Source organism: Neopsephotus bourkii, unplaced genomic scaffold (genome assembly GCF_033783945.1).
Source record: "Neopsephotus bourkii isolate Nb327-2 ecotype Australia unplaced genomic scaffold, CSIRO-AGI_Nbou_v1 NB_1825, whole genome shotgun sequence".
NCBI lineage: Eukaryota > Metazoa > Chordata > Aves > Psittaciformes > Psittacidae > Neopsephotus > Neopsephotus bourkii.
The window spans coordinates 10,116,036-10,130,723 of NW_026902298.1; the positions used below are offsets into that span (position 1 = coordinate 10,116,036).

The window sequence follows — 14,688 nt, forward strand, 5'->3', positions numbered from 1 at the left end:
TGTTTCTGTCTTCATTAAATTTTATGTCCATAGCCTCATCTTGCAATCCACACACTACCAGTCTCATAGTCTGTGTCTTCATTTTCAAATACAGCAGGGCTTTGCCAGTTTTTTTTGCACCAGTAAACCTGTCTCAGTTTACCTTTTCTGTTTGTATCCCTTAATCTCTTTTCCTGTCTTAATTTTTCTCTATTTTTTTCTCCCTAATTCAAATCTCTGCACAACAAAAGTCACTTCATAATCATCAAGCTTAATTCAAGATATAGTGCCAACTTCAGAATGGGTACATCATGTGACAGTTCAGTTTTAGTGTCACTCTAATTTTGTTTATACTCTCTGCACACTGTAAATTCAGCCTTTATCACTGATGACAATACAGTAAGTGTTTTTTCTTTGAGAATGCCCAGAACAGTATCTTCTCCATGAGAATCCCACTCTTATGTATTTAAAATGTGTGTATTTCTGTTAGAAAAGTCTATGATATGACAAAGGCTATAGCACACTCTGGGGACCAGTTCCAGGAGTTTGCATTTATTTCTAACTTACTTTGTGTGCTAACTTACTATCTCTCCACCTTTCTTTATTCTAAGACGCTCAAACCAGATTTACACAATTTCACATAACCATATACCTAAAACAATAAAAATGCAAAGCTGTTAATAAACAAAGCTACTGAAATGGACGCACTAATCTCATCCTACAGTCAAGTACACAAACAGCTTTGCTCTTTGAAATAACTGTAACGTAGCTAAGACTTCATCAAGTTTCACCTAACAAATTTAGATGTTGCAGTTCAGTTGGCTCAGTTGAGCTTGTGGTATGAGGGAGGTCTGTACATAACCCAAGGCACCAGAGACCTATCCCAAGAACTGGAGAACATGAACTTTTTCCAAAGAACATGAAAACAGCAGCAGGCTGCAGGTATTTCTCATTTTCTCACTGTACTCATCTGTGTCTGCTTTAGTCCCATTTATTTCTCTCACAATACCTCACATCACCACACAGGATCAGAGAGTAACTTTGGTTGGAAGAGACCTTCAAAGGTCACCTCATCCAAGCCCCTACTCATAGCAGGCCAATTAGATCAGGTTTCTCAGGACAAGGTTTCCTTCCATTCTCTGTTTCTTTCCATTCTCTCCCCTCATACAGCCACATCCCCCTTCTTCATGCCTTCAGTTCCCCACAGTGTTACTTTTTACTACTGAGGAGCCAAAGCAGTACGTGAGAATAAGCAGAGTAGTCTATGGGCAAGAAGGGAATGAGGATGTGGTAGAGCAGATAAGGTTTAGCAGGAGGTGGTGGAGGAGAAGGAAGGGTGGGAGGAGATGCTGGGGAGACCAAGGTTATGCAAAGGATTGGGGAAGCGGCTTTGTGGTAGGAAGGAATGCAGTTTCTGTGCTTTAAGAGCTCCCCCTGAGCTTTTGTTTTAACACCCCAGCAGCAGAGCAGCACTGTTCTTCATATGAGAAGCCTTTTGACCACTAACACCTTTGTGCAGAATGCTCTGATGCCTCTGCCTAATGCAAAGTGAAGAACGTTTGGGTGCTCAGCTGGGCATTTGTGTAAGCAAATCAGTTTGGGTTTCTTTTAGATGTAACTCATTTTCTAAGGTTTGAGTGTTTGCTTTTAGAAACCTAATACTAGAATTCTTCTTTAGACGTTCCCTCTTCCATGTTTTCCAACACACCAGCACTGCTCCTTTCTCAGTCAGCCCCAGTTATCCACTTGAAGCTCTTTGTTCAGCTGTTCTCCATCTCTAGACCCAGCCACCAGTTGCCTCCATATTTAGTAGATCCCAGTTGCTTTATTCTCCATGTCAGCTTTCAATATTTTCCTGGCTGGTCTTATTTCTTCCTCTCAGACCAATTTTTCTCACATGTGCCTCAAGTAAGCTTCTCTTTATGCCTAAGATTCTCAGTTCCAATATATTTGTCCAGCCATTTATAGTTTTCCCATCCCACATCCTCTTACAGTTTCAGCCTTATCACCTATTGACTCCCAGTTCTCTACCCTCCCTCCCATTTCAGTCAGAGCTCCCCATTCTTGTCCTTTGAGGATCTATTTCTATCCCCTCTCACAAACTCTACCCACAATTTTCTTCTCCCCACCGTACCCTTGAATCGCATATTTTTATTTCCTTGTCCCATGCTACTTGGTGTGTTCTCTCTCTGAAGGTCTAGTTCTTCGCCCCCCATAGCTCTCCCCTCCGTTTTGTATGGACCTGAAGGGGATGCAATGAGCACAGAACATACACACTGTTTACTCTTAGTCCAAGTGTATGGATTCAGCCCAAACCCCACAGTAGCCTAAAGATAAATGCAGAGAAAATTCTGCTGACCCCTACATCATACTCAATTGACACAGTGAAAACTTCCTGAGAGGATAAAAATCTAGAAAGTTCTCACTGAGCATATGTAGGCTGCATTTTTTCCTATAGTCTAGAACATGGAGCAACTCAGGTTGGGTATCCTGAAGCCAGTTAAAAGTAAAGCAAGTTGACTGTCAAATACCCAGAAAGATCTCAAATATGGGGTGTAAAGTGTAGGGGTATAAAATGTCTGTGTGGAGAGAAGCTCAAATAAGCAGGATCAGGGTTACCCAAATTTCATAAGCCCTTGAAAACTCAAGTTCTGCCAATGAGGCCAAGTGCCTTTGCGCCATACACCCCTGAGCAATGTGTTCCAAAAGCACAAATGAAACAGTCTTTGGGGTTTCATGGTGTGCAGCACTTCAGTGAATGACTCCTCTGGGCCCATGCTCTGCACTGAGGCAGCTCAGTTACCCCACCTTCATACCAGCAAACTTGCAGCCCATGGAACCGAGAGTGAATTATATTGCCTTGTCCTCAGAAACTGCCGAATTGTAGAGGTGATACTTTCACAAAGCAAAACTAAGAGGCAGAGACACAAATAAACAGAGACAAGAAATCAAATGGTACAACAGAAACTAAAAGCAAAAAAAGTACAAAATAGAAAAGTAATATATATATATATATAGATTTTCCACCTGGATAGCTATATTTGGGCAAAGTCGTAACCACCTAAAAATATAACCTTTTAATAGAAGTCAGAGAGTCATATCAGAAAGAGGTGCTGTTAAGTTTATCTATAAATAATAAATCGTCAGGGTTTTCTGCATAAATCATGTTGCAGCTATCCAAAATCAGGAAGATAGATTACATGCCTGTCACTGCAGGGCACCTATTACTGTCATTTTTGAACCTGATTTTGAACTTCATGATGAAAGCCACTGTACGAGGCATAGAACATTTAAGACTTGCAAGATAATTCCTCTGACAGGGAAGGACACCCTTTCCCCTCTCATTCACTTCTTTAGCAATGCTGCAGAGAGATTTATTACATGTCATTTCACTGTGCTTGTGTATCAGTTCCATTTGAATATAGGATGAAAGTTCAGACACTTTCTATACAGTTGTGTAGTGTTGTGCTGCATTGGTAAGTAGGTGTCACAATCCACTACACATCTATTTTGGGCCAGTGTCGCCCTTACTCATATATTTCATTTGCATAGCAGTTTTGTTATTAAAAGTGCCTAACTAAATAAATAAATTATATGTAGAAAATGCTAGAACAAACTTTACTATTACAACAATGCTGCCACCTGGTAACCAGAGGTGTAATAGCAGAGAAAACATTCATTTTGTTCTGCCTCCAACATGCAGAGACATGCACATTTAAAATCACAAAAGTTATAACTGGTATAGGGTCATTTCCCTACATCAGATTAAATTCTCGTGGCTCTGTTTCACTGTGGGGAAGCAGTAACTCACACCCTCCCAAGGTTAAACTTGATTCTGAATCCTGGAAAGTATCTATGGAGAATAACCAGCTAAGGGACTGACTCACTGCAGTACTTGAATTAAATATGCCTGATTTTGAGCACATAAGTAGTCGTGTTAAGTCCATGTTTAAAGTTATCCATGTTCTCCAGTAGGTTGCTGAATGAAAACTATACCACTAAATGTTTAAAGAAAAAATCAAATTGACAGTGAGAAAGTTATGGGATTCAGAAAATGAAATCCCGAGAGAAGAGATCCAAAGAAAATGGGATGGCAGGTGTTTTCATGAAAAGGAAAATGCTACAACCACATTAAATAAGGATTATTTATGGAAGCAGAGAAAAAAAAACACATATAAAATTTGGGAAAAAAAATGCATTGGGAAAAGGTTCCAAGCACTTATAATCCATAAGTTTGAAATAGTTTCTAAGTATCTGTGAGAAATAAACAGGAGAGAGAATGCAAAACAGAATACTCTTATTTACATGATCCCAGCAGGCATTGCTGAGATGAAGGCCTGCACGCTGTACTCACTACATTAACAAAGAAATACAGAGTATATTGTCTAACTTTCCTTTCTAATAGACAGTGCAAATGCTTCCTCACCTTTTTATATATTTTTACTGACCTATTATTTTATCATAGCAGATTCTGTGAATTAGCATAAGCTTCTTTCAAATTCCATAGGAAATGATGGCTCATAGACAGTTACTGGGATACTACCCTCAAACAACACCCTAAAATTCAGTCTAATGAATGATAGTATATCTTTTGAATGGCAACATGGTTTAGATCATCCCATAGATTTCCAGATAAATCGTGCAGTGGCAAAATGAACTCCTCATTTGCCCTGGAAGGAAGCAGGACCCTACCTCTTACAGACGCATCATCGTCAGACACATGCCTGACAACTTTACAGACAAATACCTGACAATAAGAAAGAGGCAAACAAAGGAAAATGCTTCCATATGTAATGTTGGGTTTCAAAGTGGTTTAATGTAGGTTTACACAGCTGTGGCTTTTGTCCTAAATAAATTGGAGATGCTGTGACAAAGGCATAGAAACAAACAATATTCAGCCACTGAATAGGAATTTCTGTTCTCTGAGAACAAGAGGATATTAAAATTTGAAATTGGAAACTACAGAATCAATAATAGAAGTCCAATTGTTACAATGTGTATATCAACAGTGGAATCACCATTATTGGAAGGTATTGAGTCCAAGGAGTTAATGCCATTTTAGAAAGAAATGAGTATGTAAGTGAATCAATAATACTGAGAGTTCCAAGGACTTCGAAGAAATATTTAGGATGTACTTAAGCCATTATCTGTTAGCATCCAGAGTAAGTTCTGTGTTAGACATGTATTATTATATATTGAATTATCCCAAGGTTCTCAGTTCTTGCTTTGAAGCCCCTTCTACTTGACACTCTCAGAGGACAAATACAAGCTTGGGGTAAAGGATAAATACTACACACATAAAAACCTCCCAACACAGCATATAGGCTTTCAGTAAACATAATTATTTGCTAAAAGATGAGGGAGGGAGGATGAAGTAGCAAAACTCAGTTCTCGGAGCAAAATGATTCCTGAGGAAGATCAGTATATTCTAATGGCATTTCAAAGAGGTTCATTTGTTAAAATACTGCAGAAGTGACTTCTAGTCATAGAATCATTGAATGGTTTGGGTTGGAATGGACCTTAAGATCATCCCATTCCAACCCCCTGCCATGGGCAGGGACACCTCACACTAGACCATGTTGTCCATTATTCAATGACACATACTAGAGAGGCAAGTAAGCTAAGTGTGACTCAGATCACAGCCCACCTCTGGATAGTCTGCACACATTTTCTTATTTTCCTCTGTGGTAGCTCTGCCACCTGTAGCTTCTACTGTCAAGGGCTGCAGGGAGAGAACTCTCTTCCCAGAAAGCACGTGGATGTAGTTCTAACAGTGTTTGGGATCTTCTCTGGAGAGAAGAGGGAATTAATGGCAGCTCTCTAACAGGGAGAAACATTGAAGAAGGGAATAAGGATCTTCACTAGTTGAGTGACAGATTTTTCATACTGTGGGACTCAAGCCCTTTGAAAGAGTTCAAGCCAAAGCAAGTAGCTGAGATTTCCTGACTCCTAGCAAAATGCCTCAGATACAGGAAAGTAGGTCAAAACCCTATCAGGCTAACCTGTGCTCCACAAGAAACAGAGGCGATAGAAAATGTGCATAGATCACATCCTGCCCATCTTTCTCACTCATCTGAAAAATAATGAGGAAGTATTTGGGCCTAAATCAGGAGAGGTAACAGCAGTCGTTCTTGCATGCTCACATTTGTCCTATCAGTCTACCCAGAGTCAGATGCGAAAGACAAAGTACAGTGACTGATGGGCTGTGTGCCCATTTGTCTATTCTGAGTTCCCTGCCAAAAGCAGAAATCCTTTAGATTGAGGATTTTACATGCTAATAAAACTGGAAAACCTGAAAACTACATTGTTTTAGAAGGGTTTTTCAATCCTAGTGGTAGCTAAAATGTGCTAAGTGGTCAGCATACAGAGTTGCTCTGATAAAGCTCAAAACTCAAAATCAGGCAGACAAAAGTGGCATGAAATGGATATGCCACCAGATCAATAAAGGGAGGATTATCCACACTTACTATTTTGACATATGCTAAATGTATGAAGAAATAAGAAGCAATGACAGGAGCATGAATGGAAATGCCAATGTAATTTTCTACTGAGATTTCCCCCAGGTCTTTTCTATATAATTAAGTAGAATTAAAACTTTTGGAGGTATCAAATAGAACCTCAGAACCATTTTTTAAATGGTATCTAAAAGAAAAAATAGAAAGACTTGCTACTTTTCACTAACTACATGCTGAGGTTCAAGTGGGTGGATGGGGAGGGAGGACTGAAACTATATAAATAATGTCATGCTTCCTAGTTGTGACTGCAAATGTCAGTAATGTGTAAGTGTCTGAAAAAGAAAGCTCTCTCCTGAAGGTTCACATGCAGTTCTGCACAGTCTTCAGCAGAAGAGAGCAAAAAAGAAACAAGGAAAAAGCGCTTTGAGGGCTGCTCAAAATCTGAGCCAATTATAATAACAAAGGCTGAAACAGGTTGCAAGAATGCAAGCAGATTCATCATCAGAGTAAGTACAGAACCAACATGCAGGAGATGTAACTATCAGACCTACTCGATGAATGTGCTGTAAACATGGCAGTGTAGGAATTCTTAATGCAAACCATTATGTGAAGCTGGAAAATGTACAGTACACTTGTGCAAAGTCATACTGTGCTCTGGTTTATACCAGCAGCCCAGTGGTAGCCAGACTTGGGTGGTTTGAGCTCTCTGGCTCCTGGAACTTGGCTATATTTATCCCAGCTGATGTAGCCTGTCAAGTGTGTTGATAAGGTGCCGTAGTTGACAACAGTGGGGGATCAAAGGGGAGGAGCAGGATGGGGGCTTCCACCAAGTGTTTCTTTAGGGGGTCTCAAAAGCCCTGCACTCTCATTCCTGTTTAACTTGGACCCTGCTTTCTAGATACACCTGGGAGCTTCTTCAGAAACAAAGTGAAGATGCCAGAGCCTGCAAAGAAAACAGGTAAGGATCAGAACTGACAGACAAAACCTAACAAAGCTCGACAGGGAAAAATGTGAGTAGCTTTTCTACAGCAGAGAAATGAGATGGCTCAGTGAAAAAAAGAAAAATAGAGAGGAAAAAGAGATTGTTATTTTATGAAGTTATAAATGCAAGGGATGCTGAGTGATTTGGCAAGAGAAATCAGTAACTAGCTTGGTAACCCTTAGCCACAGAATTTTCTCAGAAGACTGTGAATGAGGAAAGAATAAAGATGAAATGCATTTAATTCTCAGATTCTTTGCATTTCTCATTTCCTTTCCTGGTCACCTTTAGGACTTTGAAAACAGCTTGTACTGTCTCTGCTGGTCAGTTAGGCAGCATAAGCCTCTCCTGCTTCTGTTTGGTTTGTTTGGGATATTTTCCCTGATAATTTTGAGGAAGTGTTAATTAGCAAATTGGTTTTGTATTTGTTATTAGTGAAATCCCTGTGAAAATGAAACCAAATGGCACCTGTTCAGAGTTAATTCTAGTTCTTCCAGCCACTGATAGTAGAGCTCTAGGGAAAAAAGGAGATGTTGTACTGTAAAGCATATATGTGTACTACTTTTCACTCACCCTCGTCCATCCTTTCCCCTTGAGCCACAGGATAACCAACCATTTGCAGAAAGCCAAGGTTACAGAGCCCAGTGCAAGTCCTGCCCCATGAGAAAAACATCAGGAAACGATTTCAGGTTTAGTTCTAGTTTAACATTGAGAAATAAGGGATCACTTATAGCCTGCTCACATAGGAAAGAAGGGGAGGACTAGTCTGGGGTATAAGGTGCAATGAATCTGTCTTAGGAGAAGGAAGAGAGCCTGGGAAGTAGAGGTAGGGAGAGCTGAGGTCAGGATACCTGTGTGTGGGTAGAGGAAGCTGTCTCAGGAGCGCTTTGTGCCCACAGCTAAGCTGGGAAAAAAACTTGTCATAAACTGAAGTTACGATTGCTTGCCAAGTGTGCACGTATCCATTGCACAGGGCTGCAGAATATTGTACTACATCTGGGATTCTTCACTTTTAGAGCTCTCAGTTCACTGATGCCAGTGCACACCCAGAATCACTGTTACCTGATTGCACGGTACAAGGTGCATGCTTTTTTAACAACATGCATTTTCCAGATTTAATGATAGCTGCCTATAGTTTGTGAACAGCCTCCTGTTGGACTGGTCAACGGGAAAGTCTCCCATGATCACAACAACAAAAGAACTTGTTAAGAAGAACTTTCATTTTGGCCAAAATATTTGGAAATGGCCACTGCCAGAGGCAGAGCACAAATCCAGCCCTTATCTCCCATTAAGAACTGCGAAGCATTAAAGCACAATTAACTCCAACAAGATTCTGTTTCTTCTAGATGATAACTAAAGCAACAGTGGTGTCACCAAACCTTCAATTTTATCACAACATCTTAAAGCTGCAATTTCTGAAATCAGATGGAAATAGAATTGTATATAAAAAAGAATAGCAGACCTTGTAACAGTAGAGAAAACCTTGAAAATATAAGCTGTAAAAGTTCAACGATTACCCCCAAAATAAGACATTGATAATCATATTTTATTTTTGATGTCACATGATTTTTGAGATTTATTGAAATGTCTAATGCTTGTAATCAACAATGCTGGCAAAAAATATGACAAGTAGGCAAAATTTGACAGTATTATCACTGAGGCATTGGGACTTGATTTGTAACGGTTTAGCTGCCTTTAAATTGATATTTTTAGCCTCTGTGGATGAAAGGCAAGGTCTCTGTTTGTGAGGATGCCCGCCTATGCTAGCTAATGATGAAGAGAAATCCTATTCCACTTTATTTCCCCAGAGAAATCTAATAGGTGTCTAATATCATTGGTCCTACACAATCTCTATAAACAAAGCAGCCCAAACACTGTGATTATCACAGCAGGGGGAAGAAAAGCTCTTATTACCCACTCTGATGGAGAAACAATCAGTCATATGTCCCATAACTTCTAGAGGGGCTCTACTCATTCTCCTAAGAGGCATTAATCCCTTTGGTTTTCTATTTCATGTTGTTTATACAGTTCAAGTCATTTCAAGATGGGAAAATGTTGAGTGCAGTCACAGGAGGACTGAATAATCATCTGGTGATTCATACTTGGACAAATTACAATTCCTGTTGTCACATACGATACAGTCAGAATACTGAAGAACCTTAAGAGATCTTTTGTCTCTGTTACTGAAATGTAGGCATCTGGTGTATAGATAAAGGAGACTGTTTCATGCCAGAGAATGATCAGAGAGATTCTGCATGTATCTGCTGTTTTAACAAACCTTTTAACATGTTAAAACCAAAACGAATCACAAAGCATAAACCAGTGAAGTAGATTTTCCGACAGACATTCTTTTACTTTAAACTGTCCAACTAAAACACTTCAGGATGAGGCACTGCCCTATTTACTTACAGAATACCAAAGGAACCAAAGTCGTAGCTTTCCCCCCTCCAAGTGCAACTGCATTTAGACCTGCAGCAATTTAGCATCAGAGCAAGCAATTAAGCATTGAAAAGCATCACTTGTTGCAGAAACTTTTATGTTCTTCTCCTTTTGATTTAAACATTTCATAGCTGATCTCTGTTCAAAGCTTTTTGGAAAGCTTTGATGGCTTTTTTGTTGTGAAAATTCAGAAAGGTTAAAAAAAGCCCCAGCCATTTCCCTAACAATATTTTGTGACATTAAGAGGAAACAGCTGACCTTTTAAACACCAAATTTAGTAGATAAATGGGACTTAATGGGAAACGAGTGCCTTGCTATATCTGGAAAAGGAGAAGTCTGCTATTACTCACCTTCTCTGAAAAATCAGACAATCTTTATTCACATATTTTACAGACAGTTCAGATTAGGAAATTTATCACTGGTCTATAAATAACCTGGTTTGTAAATACACAGAGGCTTTTGGCATTAATAATAATCAATGTTGCATAATGCAGAGTAAATTGTACAATTTCAGTTTCAATATAAACTCGTCATTTTGTATTTGCAAGCACCTAGCACAGTAAAGCACTGCTCCATGATAATGAATTTCTATGCATTATAGTAACACCAATATAAATAGTAATAATTCATTTAGATATCTTTTCCTCTTTTGTTAGTTAAGATTCAGAGCAAATTGAACACTATCATCCCCATTTTACAGAAAGTGTGATGGATGCAGAGAGGTGACCCTGCTTAGTGAAACTATTCCTTGCCTGTTGCTCATGTTACAGGACTTTACAATCTCAGCTGCTGAAGTAGGCAAGGAATGATAAGATTGAGCAGTTCAATAGCTTTTGGATCATGGAATGATTAAGCTTGTAATTGCAAGAAGCCACTTAGGTCCTGACCAAGGAATGCACAGCATCTTTATATAGTTCCTCAGCAAGGAATTTACAAGCTGTGTTACTGAAGTCTGCTTATCCACAGTCTGGCTCTTAACTCAATGGAAGAGCAAATGGTGTAAAAGGAAAATTAGATGCCAAGTGTACATATTAAAGCAAAGATAAATTTTCAACAAGTAGCCTTAACAAATTAAGGAATTCCAACAGATAATACTACTTTTATAATATTAAATACATTGACCAGTTACTTATTTTAATACCAAATACACAGAATGAGCAGTAAGATACCTCAGCATTGTAGGAGAAAACCTGAGTGTGCTTTCTGATTATATCCATTGCAGATTTCTGCTGCAGCTTATAGCGTGTGCATCCAACCAGATACATTAGATTCTGCTAAAACATTTATACCTTTATCAGTTTTCTTTTAAGAAAGGCAAAAATACCATCTGAAAGCCTTAATCTAATACACGCTCTCCCTAACTACTTTTCTCCCTCTTCTCATTGTACACATAACAAATAATGAATGCTGAAGAGTTGAAGTCAGAGCCACCACTCTGGAAAGCAGGATGAAGTAGAAAAAAAAAACCAACCCAAAGAAAACCAACCAGCCAAACAAAAAACCAACAAGAACATTTCTCTCCTCTATCATTCCATTGAGTTAAAATCATTCTTGGGGAATCTACACTTCATCCTCACTTTAATTTCACAAAGTTCACACATGCTTTGAAATTCAGTGGTTTTAGGAAAAGGTTTTCACCTAATGCTATTGATTCTTAACAAGCCATGTGATTAAAAGAATGTGGCTATTAATTAAAATTATCCCAGTTATTTCAGGATTATTTTAATCTACTCCCCATCTCCATGTTTTCTGCCAATAATCAAATAGGAATGTCTTCTGGCTTCTAATTTTTATTCTTATTAGGGATAAAATGGTACTTAGTAGCTGTTACTAATGATTTGATGCTGTACAAAGGCAACAGAAAGCAGGCTCTGCCTCAAAACACTTACAAAATAAATGCCCAGCAAATAGGTAGTTCAACAAGAGAGCGAAGGAAATAACGATTAGTACAATAGTGACCTGAGTAGCAGCTTAGCTGTTTTCTAGAGTTTTGTATAGGAGAATATGAACAAGTTTTGAAGCAGAATAATGAACTAGGCTGGTGGATGTTAGAAAGAGATTGCTTCAAAGCAGGTCAGAAAGTAAGGGAGAAAACATGAAAATGCTAGCATGATGCTTTAGTAAATGGCAGCAGTAGGAAGCCAGAATACTAGTTTTATTATTTAGGAGAAAAGTGAAGGAAAATATTATTTTTAGAACTTAAATGATTTTATTCTAGTTTAATCTGGCCAAAAGCAAATGTGTTTTATATTTCTTCATCCTCCTCTTTGAAAGACTTTATTAATCAATTACTATCAAAATGCAATCTGATCATGGATCAAGAAACAGAGCTTTCTGTTGAAGCTGCAGCTCATGTAACATACATAACTGTATGGCTGATGTGTACACTGTCAGGTGTTACAAGACTTTTAAAGGATGGGTGCTGCAAGCAAGTTGTGGTAGCAGCAGCATTAGCCACCACAAAGTTTTCTGCAAGACTGTAGACCACATGCAGCCTGCTTCCTGTTCTGCCTGGGGTAGAAACTTGCTGGTTTACATTGCTCAGAAATTATATGAAGTTCTTTGCATTACAGAAGCTAGAAGTCATTAGGAATGTCAGGGATATCAGAAGTGAAGTGTTGAAAAGTGCCTCCAGCCCCATTTTCTTTCATTAGCTCCACATCACTCTTCTCTGCCTATGTTAAACTCCCCGCAGCAATTCCAATTCCATCCTCACAAAACACACACACACAGAGAATACTTATCACTTTCCCTCCCTTCAATAATTCCTGTCATCATCAGCACTGGTAGCTCATGTGCATTCTCCAGAATTGCTATAGAATGTTAGTACTAATGTCACCTTCCTCTCTGTTTGTGCTGGGTGGCTTAGAATTTACTGGAAAGCAGAGAGTTATCAAAGTGGGTGGCAGAGGACATGGTCTACTCAGTCATCAGGTGTCTCAGCCCAATGGTATGTTCAACGGGGAGTCTGGATAAACGTGTGATAGTGCCTGACAGGCACAAGAGCTACAAGACATTCCACAACATCACATGAAAGGTGTCACAGTCACTGGGTTTTCCACAGCCTGATGGTGGTGGTCGTATCAAAGAGTGTTTTGAGTATGGGATGTATATATGGAACCCAGAGGGGAGTATCTGGGTAGAAGCCAAATGTTGAAGTGAGAGATTGCCAAATGGGTAATGTGTTTCTGATAAAAGCAGGCAAAAGTGAGGTTTTCATATAGATAAGAAGTTTAAAATTGTAGTGTTTAGGAACATTCCAAATGAGGAAATGGCTGGATTAGTTGGAGTAACTGCGCAAGAAAGAAAATCAACAAACTCTGCTGGTGAACTTGGATTTATGTGTTACTTAAAGTAGCAGCCACAATGAAGGAGAGTTTGAACACCTGATCTCTCACTTCTCTTTCTTCTATTAAGCAGCTCATTTTTCCTGCAGAAGGAAGACGGATGGCATTCTCTTCACATGCTTGTTCAGCAAACTCTCTTCTGCAGCAATGAAATTTCCTGCAAAATCTCCAGCTGTACATTGCTACTTTTCCTTTACAAATACAGAGAGTGAAAGATGAAAGGGAATACAGATGGACTCAGACACACATTGCTTTGGACACTGTCACTCACCGACTCTGAAACTCGAGTGCAGGAAAATGACTCTTAGAGTGTCTTTTCCCTGTGAAAAAGTGGGTTCTTAACAACTGCTCTAGCAGACCTTTGTTCCCATGGGGGGGATCTTGAGGCTTTCCCATTTTACACATTAGAAGTATTCAAAATAATTTTGAGTTGGAACCGAAATTAGTCTTTTGGCAGGAAAGGGAGAGAGGAAAGATAAAAAAGACAAGGAGACCTACTTGTAACTTCTACATATGTATTTAGATTTCCCCAAAGTCAGAAATAGTAGGTGGTGGTGGAGATTTCTCCCTGTACACGTAGTTCTGGCCAACAATCTGTTTCTGTTGAGTCATCTAAAGTAAATGTAAGAAACTTTGCAGTGTGTGCAGCAGATCAGAGAGTTACTTCCAAGTACGCATGTCTTGAAACCCTGCCATTTGTAGGCTGGAATCTTTACAGGCCACATTGCTGTTAAGTAATTAATATATTTATAGATTCTTTTGTGCTAAAATGGAAGAGCAATGATGATAGCACTTGGAGGCAAAAAGCATGCTTCTTTGCTGCTTTATCTCTAGCGTCATAGGGAAAGGAGCCAGGCAGTAGGTATTTCAAGTGTGGGTTCCAGAAGAGACCTGGCTGCCTCCTGTGCAGTATCCTGGCCACCTTTTGAATTGTGTACATCAAACCTGATGTCTGCAATAACTCTTCTGCAGTTATACACAATACACTGCATCAAAGTATACCCTGCTACATTATTTACTGAGATGCAATACTATATCAAAATATGTGCAACTTGTAACAGCCACTGGAGCATTACACTGTAGTAGGGAGCAGTATAGTATACACTGCAAATGTGTATTTGCAAAATGCGTTTACATTTTGTACATTGCATATACAATGAAAATGCAAATCCACTGAGATCAATTAATTTATGCAGTCTGAAGACATGCTACAGGAATAGTTTGTGCAATGATCAGATGGTATTATTAGCAATATAATATTTATACTAACTAAAGCACCTTCTTGAACATGAATATAAACTATTTCTTTAAGATATTTTCATGCCATGTTCCTGTCATTTTTGTAAAGCAGAACCAAAAGTTTAAAGCTAATTATAACCATTGTTGTGGTGTTTGGAAGAGTTCTTGTTGCTGCCCAAGTACGAGAGCCATAGATAATTTGCCACAGAGGTAACAGGTATAATTAAATCTGATGGAATTACTGTTTATA

General features: G+C 39.0%; 1 protein-coding gene across 1 annotated transcript in view; it reads left to right on the plus strand.

The window, feature by feature from the left end:
• The first annotated feature begins 7,217 nt into the window (after positions 1-7,217).
• The window catches only part of MYBPC3 (myosin binding protein C3), a 60,607-nt gene continuing 53,136 nt past the window's right edge, over positions 7,218-14,688 (plus strand). Inside the window, exon 1 of the mRNA XM_061343667.1 lies at positions 7,218-7,392. Within this exon, the coding sequence (XP_061199651.1) occupies positions 7,368-7,392 (25 nt within the window). The 5' untranslated portion in view covers positions 7,218-7,367. The remainder of the gene's footprint in view (positions 7,393-14,688) is intronic.